Source organism: Puntigrus tetrazona, chromosome 20 (assembly GCF_018831695.1).
Source record: "Puntigrus tetrazona isolate hp1 chromosome 20, ASM1883169v1, whole genome shotgun sequence".
In the NCBI taxonomy this organism is placed as follows: Eukaryota; Metazoa; Chordata; class Actinopteri; order Cypriniformes; family Cyprinidae; genus Puntigrus; species Puntigrus tetrazona.
Window position 1 is genome coordinate 27,371,000 of NC_056718.1, and position 7,086 is coordinate 27,378,085.

The 7,086-nt window shown below is 39.0% G+C and overlaps 1 protein-coding gene across 2 annotated transcripts; it reads left to right on the plus strand.

The window, feature by feature from the left end:
* The first annotated feature begins 403 nt into the window (after window positions 1-403).
* Window positions 404-6,537, plus strand: abhd10a (abhydrolase domain containing 10, depalmitoylase a). 2 transcript variants are annotated; one of them, XM_043220159.1, is made up of 5 exons: window positions 404-575; window positions 1,074-1,257; window positions 2,263-2,374; window positions 2,780-2,917; window positions 4,203-6,537. In XM_043220159.1, exons 1-5 carry the CDS (start codon window positions 491-493, stop codon window positions 4,542-4,544), a joined length of 861 nt encoding a protein of 286 aa, XP_043076094.1. In that variant the 5' UTR covers window positions 404-490; the 3' UTR covers window positions 4,545-6,537. The 2 variants fall into 2 exon arrangements, with proteins under 2 accessions (XP_043076094.1, XP_043076095.1); XM_043220160.1 differs by lacking the exon at window positions 404-575 and adding an exon at window positions 660-908.
* Window positions 6,538-7,086: the final 549 nt, after the last annotated feature.

Sequence of the window (7,086 nt, forward strand, 5' to 3'; positions counted from 1 at the left end):
TTGTATATACGAGTAGGAATGTTTGTATGTATATATGTGTATGTACACATGTATGTATATATAGGGGTGTTTGGATGCATGTTATGTGAACGTGTGTATGGCACGATGGCTGTGTAAATCCTGTTGTCTGTATCTATCTATCTATCTATCTATCTATCTATCTATCTATCTATCTATCTATCTATCTATCTATCTAATTATGCTAGGATTCATGTGGTTTCAGTCATGGTAAAAAGTGATTGGTACCATTAAACTAGGCCCTACACATATACACATTTACACAGACAAAAAATGTGAATGGGTGGGTGTTAAATATTAACAATGATAAGGAAACGGCAGCAAAAAAAAAAGTCCAAATAGTAACAAGCAGGCAGCATCAGCTCCGCGGCAGCAGGCGGCAGTGAGGCGCAGGCAGGCCTCAGATTACTTCAGGACTGTTCGGGGTGTATTCTCGTGTCAGCCGCCGTGTCTCCGCAGAGAGCGGGGCAGTATGGCGTTAACTGTGCTCAGAAATTGCTCAAAGGTGTTTAAAATAAACGTCCGGAAATCCCCCGCTCTTCAGCACGTTTCCACGGGTAAGCCGAGCGCGCGCTAAACGGGGTTATGCAAGAAGTCGGACGCGTCGCGGCCAGGGGGCGTTATACGTGGAGGCGTGGCTAGTGCGTGCATCAACACAAGAACAGAAACCCTGTTTAGTAGTAGTTTCAGCTTTCCAACTGCACCGTAAACGATCAGATTATAACGTCGTGGTTTCTGGGTGTAACTCGCCGTTTTCTGTTTGGTGATTTATTTGTGAACTAAAGTGGAGGCGGAAGATTACAAAACTGCTCTCGACATGGCTGAGGCGACAGAGGAGAAATCATTTGTTTTTGATGTCCTGTCTAAACGACACCAACCACACTTATCAAGTTAAATCGTTTTTTATAGTACCAGGAAGAAAACGTGTAGTGTACAGATTAATTCAAGAGTGCAGATCGATCGTATAGACATCTGTTTTGGCAAGCATATATATGAATATGTTATACACCATGAAAAGAGATGATGACACAATGAATGTTATTGCTGTGTTTTAGGCGTCAGACACAAGACCACCATTCAGTATGCCGCACGACCTGATTTACCAAAGCTGGCCTACAGAAAACTGAAAGGGAAGAGTCCTGGAGTGGTCTTCTTGCCCGGCTTTGCCTCTGTCATGGGTGGACAGAAAGCAGAAGCTTTAGAAGAGTTCTGCAAGTCTCTAGGTCACTCATACCTCAGGTAATTATCACTAGATATAAATACAAAAATCAACATTTTTGTTTTATTTTTGCCTCGCCTTAAATCAAGAACTCCAGTACCTACTAAAGTTTTGACATTTAAACATCATGCCGAAAATTACAATATGAATTAATTTACTTGTACTAATACTAAATCTGTAAAAAAAATCAAAGCAGCAATCGATTATGATTTCACCATTGTAACTTCATGTTGCTGTTAGAGCATAATCAATGTCTGCTCAATAGGGCCTTTCACACCGCGGGAAATACTTCATAGTACCCCGACTGATCGTGGTACTACCCACCGCAGGAAATGGGAACGATTGTAGATCCAGGAACTACGTCTGGAGGAACTAAATTAGCATTTACTTGAAGACTTCGTTCAGATTTGTTCTGCTTCTGTCAGCCTCCGTTCTTCGGTCGCTTGACGTATACGTCTGCATTCCATGTCTATTATTGTGAGATTCAACAGAAACACAGCTCCGAACACGGCGTCTTCAATCCTCCAGTTGTTCGCGCTGTTATTCTTCGTTTTTTCATAATGCTGCGCATAAACGATGTCGCTGTCCACCAGCTTACATCACTTCTTAATACCCACCGTCAATGTGAATGCAACCCAAACTGGGAAATAGTTTGCTATAAATCGTTGCAGTGCTATAGTTCTGTACTTTTAGTTTTGGAACTAAAGTGCTTTGAAAGGCTCTGTAGTTCATATAGGGCCCTATAGATTTTCTTATAGAGAAATCACTTTTTAAGGACTACCAAAAAGGCTGGTAGGGACTACATTGAGCTTCCACCTGGGTTTGTGACATCGCTAACCCTGATGTTTATATAAATACTGTGCCCCGGGGACATGCAACTACCCGTAATGGTAAAGGGGCATGATGTTACTGGACAGTGTGCACTAGGCGGTTCGTGACTAAAATAGAAATAAAACAGTGTTGCTATAATGAGTGCTCGGTGTCTTCTTGACATTTGAACTCATTTTCTGTAATTCTACTTCTAGGTTTGACTATTCTGGCTGCGGGTCATCTGAAGGGGAGATGAGTAACTACACTATTGGTGCCTGGAAAAAAGATGTCCTGTATGTACTGGATGAACTAGTAGAGGGGCCACAGGTGAGTGGATTAACAGCATGACAACACTGGATAGTCTGCACAAATTGCATTTTACCTATGCAAATGTGATTACTTGAATGCAAACTAATATATATATAATTAGCTCTAGCCTAGACATATTTTGCCATGAGATGATCTCTACAGGATGCAGTCAGATTTCACGTCTTTTATAATAACAAAAACCTCACTTTTGTCCCTATTTAGGCATAAGTAATGTGGGGAATGTGTAAACCTAATATCCGATTGAAAATGACACATTTGCCTTTATTTTAGATCAGCTGTCCATAGCACCAGTCATATGTCACATGGGATACTGGTCATTGCAGTTTTTCCACTATAGAAAGGTTATGACAAGTGTTTGGAAAAGGTCCTTCTTATTTTTACCCTTTTTCTTTTGTTCTGAAGATTCTGGTGGGCTCCAGCATGGGTGGGTGGCTGATGCTGCTCGCTGCTCTTGCACGGCCAGAGAAGACCGCTGCTTTAGTGGGCATCTCGACAGCTGCGGATCACTTCGTCACTGCCTTCAACTCCCTACCAATAGAGGTACAAAAATCTTCAATGTCAACTTTTGAACATTCTCGACATTGGTAAAATTCTAATAATGCAGTCGTGCAATTATATAAATGTAACTAATGGTGCTTTGCAGGCACATTTCACTAATACTCTTCTGCAGCGTGTGAATTGTTTTCTTTTTCTTTAGTATTCATTGAAGGATGTAGCTCCATAGAAATGATCTGTACCAGACAACAGTTCAAAAAAAACATTTTATCATAGCAAGGGTTTGAAAGGATTAAATCACGCCAAATGCGAGTATAAACCAGCTGTGGCGGGGTAATGCTGTGAAATCACTAGCCATTTTTCCTAAGTTCACTCTTCATTTCTTGGGGAATTTATGAAAGCCAAATTTTCACAGGTTTAGTGCAAATACTGAACTCCTGAGTCATCGGGACATTATATTTGAGTATAAAACTAAACAAACAACTAGACTCACTTAGTGCATGTGGGAATTTTTAAAACACGATTCAGTCTATTACTATGCATTAATGGTAATCACAAAATGAAAGATATGGGGCAGAAAATGTACATATTTATATCGGTTCATATAATTAGGTAATACCACATGAAGAGAGCCGATTTTCTTAAAAAGAAATCAGCATGGTTACAAATGTGATATTGATTTTATGCAACAGTTCAAATGTCAAAAAATAATGTCAATATCAGAAGACTTACATTTAAGACACCTATATTGTTTTTCCTCTATTTTACCAACAGAAACATTCTAAACACAGCCACGGCACTGTATTGCATCTCTGAGAAACATGGCTGTGTTTCGTTCCTGAATGAATCTGATTTTGACTCAAAAATGATTTTGACTCAAAAATGAAAATTCTGTCATCATTTACTCACTTAAACGTTTTTCAAAACATCGTCCTTTCTGTTAGGCAGAACAAAATAATTCATGCAGGTTTGGAACCACTTGAGGATGAGTAAAAGATGACAGAATTTTCATTTTTGGGTGAACTATTTCTTTAAAGCGTGTTTTCAGTTTGTAAAGAAATTCAGTTTGAATTTCACCAAAATATCAAAACATTATTTATGCATTGGTAACTGCAGGTTAAAGCATTCTGTGCTCTTAAAGGAGCAGAATTAAAGGAATAGTTCACCAAAATGTATTGGAATGTCAGTAAAAGTCACGTAAAAGCCGCATGAAACCTGACATGACATGTTTACACTGTGGTCGCTTTGCAAAACACCTGACCTATTGGATTTAGTACCACTGGCATGTTATTTCACTCCACATATCTATAACTTCTTTCCCTCTCATCAGACAAAGAAGGAGATAGAGGAACAGGGCTTTTGGAAATTCCCAACCAAGCACAATGAAGAGGGTTTCTACACTCTTAGCGTGGACTTTGTGAAGGAGGCGGAGAACCACTGCATCCTCCACAGCCCCATCCCTGTTTCCTGCCCTGTCCGTCTGATTCACGGGCTCAAGGACTCGGACGTTCCCTGGCACGTCTCCATGCAGGTCGCAGAGCGAGTACTCAGCAATGACGTAGATGTCATTCTACGCAAACACGGGCAACATCGCATGTCAGAGAAAGATGACATTAAGCTCATGGTGTACACTATCGATGACCTTATAGATAAATTGACCACACTGGGGTGAGAACAGGTGTGAAAGACGGACTAGTTGAGATGGGAAAGTACAGGTATCACGGTTGGAGGTTAGGCTTTTAAAGCGAACAAAGCCAAATGAATTGAGAATCGCCAAAAATCAGTGTTTCTTTCCAGAGCCATATGACTGAGTGATGTCCAGGTGCTGGCACTATATTCCTTCTCTAGTGACGTGAAGTCGTACAATAGCATTGTAAAAGGGACAGGCCAGAATTTAAAAGAACAGTTCATCCAAAAATTGTAATTTGCTGAGAATTGACCTAATTTTAGGCCAGCCAGAATGTGTTTGATTCTTCACCTGAACATTTCTGGAGAATTAAGTTGCATCATTTGCTCCTCTGCAGCGAATGAGAGCCGTCAGAACGAGTTCAAACTTCGGATAAAAACAATAATCACACCAATACAGTCAATCGATTAACATCCTGTCTTCAGATAAGCGTTTTGTGTTTTTTTTTTAATCCAGAATATTGCTTTCTGTAGTAAATATGCACAGGTCAAACGCCGTTTTCCATTAACAATAGTTCAAAATAAATATCTGTGTATTTTAAATAATAACTTGGACTTTCAAACTTGTATTTTGAAGTTGAAATGTGTTTATGGTGGGTATGTTTGTTTATTTTGGCGTCACAAGATGTTCGCTGATGGACCGGAGTTCTTGTGATTTATTGTGATGTTTTGCTCAGCTGTTTGGTTCTCGTTTTGACGGCACCCATTCACTGCAGATACAGTTTTCCAAATCCGTTCTGAGGAAGAAACAAACCGTTCTACGTCTCGGATGCCCTGGGGATCAGTAATATTCAGCAAAAGTTACAATTTTGGCGAACTGTTCGTTTAAATAGTGATTCTCTGAAAAGCTTGCCTTCTGCGGTAGCTCCCAAATATGACGAAATACATTGTGCCAAGTTTGAATATACAGAAGCATTTAAGAGCAAGGCAACAAGGCCACGGTAATGAAAACTCTACATCCAACTTGCCTTGTATTAGTTATTTTCTGCTATTGTTTCCTGTTACGTTGTAATGCTGTGTCACGTACGGCCTTTTTGTAACATTTCCTTCTTTGAGTTGGTTAAGGTTGGGTAGCTGTTGTGTTTAGCACTACATACACGGGGATACGCATCTGAAGAGCATAGTCGAAAACTCTATACGCATTTTATAAGGACGGTAGGCAGACTTTATTGGGAGCTGCTTACTCAGACCAAGATTATGAGCAATCTTGGACAAAGAAAATGTTAGATTTTAGCGTAGAAGAAAGGTAGACCAAAATAAGGCCAAGACATGTCACTCGGTGTAATTCTGTCCTTTATTAGTATATTTCTATGTGTGTATTTGAAAAAAAAAAAAAAAAAAGAAATCACTGCAGGCATTTTTACTTGCAGGAATGGCTAAAAGGTGCTGCTAATATAAGTAGGGATTGGAAAATATTTAGGCATTTTGAATCACTTTGCATACATTTACAGGTATAAAAAACCTTTCACGCTACTTTCTACAAGGTGAACCACACCAAACCATTTATTTTAAAAAGTGTGTGGAATGCCAAGAGGGATTGAATTAGCTGCATATTCACTGTGGTGGTGGTGGTTTTTCTTTTCTTCCTATGACTTTGTTTGAGAACTTGGTTTTTCTTTATGCACTGGCTCAAGGATGCAGCCACAGAACAATAATACAGATGTCATTGTCTACATTTCAACTATATTTTTGAGCCAAATGTTGTTTTAGTCTGATGGTGATTCTTCTGCGTACATTTTTTGGGGAAGTACAAATGTTCCCATTACCACAAGTATTACCACTTTTCTTTTTTGTCCGCATTAAATGTTTTTTTTTTTTTTTTTTTTATCGTCTCACTTGTAGGCCTACCCAGTTTCTGTTAGCTCATATTAAACGTTTCAAATGTTATAAAGTGTAAAATGTATCATGTCATGTTCTTCAATATGTATAAATCTATGTCGTATATAAAAATCTTTTTATTATTAAACTGGATAATAAAAGACTGGCATTTTATTTTCTATTTTGAGTTTGCAACTGCACGGGGTTTCCTTTTAAAAGCTACAAGCATACGGCAGATACGAAAAAAGACACCTGCTACCCACGTTTCTCGTGAGCGCTTTTGAATGAACTGATTTTCATAAACAATGCTGTGACATATAACAGAACATTTCTATTTTAAAATGTAATTTATTAATGCGACACAAAGCGGAATTTTCCGCTTCATTACTCCAGTCTTTAAAAGACAACTCTCAAGTATATATCAACTTATGCTAAACCCAACAGCATGCTAGGTAGACAGTTGCAAAATAATGAGAATTAGTTGACGTGGTTACAAAGTTGCTTATGTTAGAATGCCAGTAGAAAGTGGAGTAGAATCCAAGATGGCGGCAGCCACTCCGGAACCAAAATGGTGTTTTTTGTTTGTTCGAGACTAAATTTTGTGTTGTAAGTGTGACTCCATGTAGCACCAGGTCCTGGAGAAACGTCTCGTTCCACTATGTACTGCACAGCTATATGTAGTTGAAATGACAATAAAAGCCACTTGACTT

Bases quoted from the DNA above. Each gene is read 5' to 3' on its own strand.
- abhd10a (XM_043220159.1), top strand. From the start codon at position 491: ATGGCGTTAACTGTGCTCAGAAATTGCTCAAAGGTGTTTAAAATAAAC. The intron at 576-1,073 runs GTAAGCCGAGCG...GCTGTGTTTTAG, and splicing joins TCTTCAGCACGTTTCCACGG to GCGTCAGACACAAGACCACC. The intron at 1,258-2,262 runs GTAATTATCACT...TTCTACTTCTAG, and splicing joins CTAGGTCACTCATACCTCAG to GTTTGACTATTCTGGCTGCG.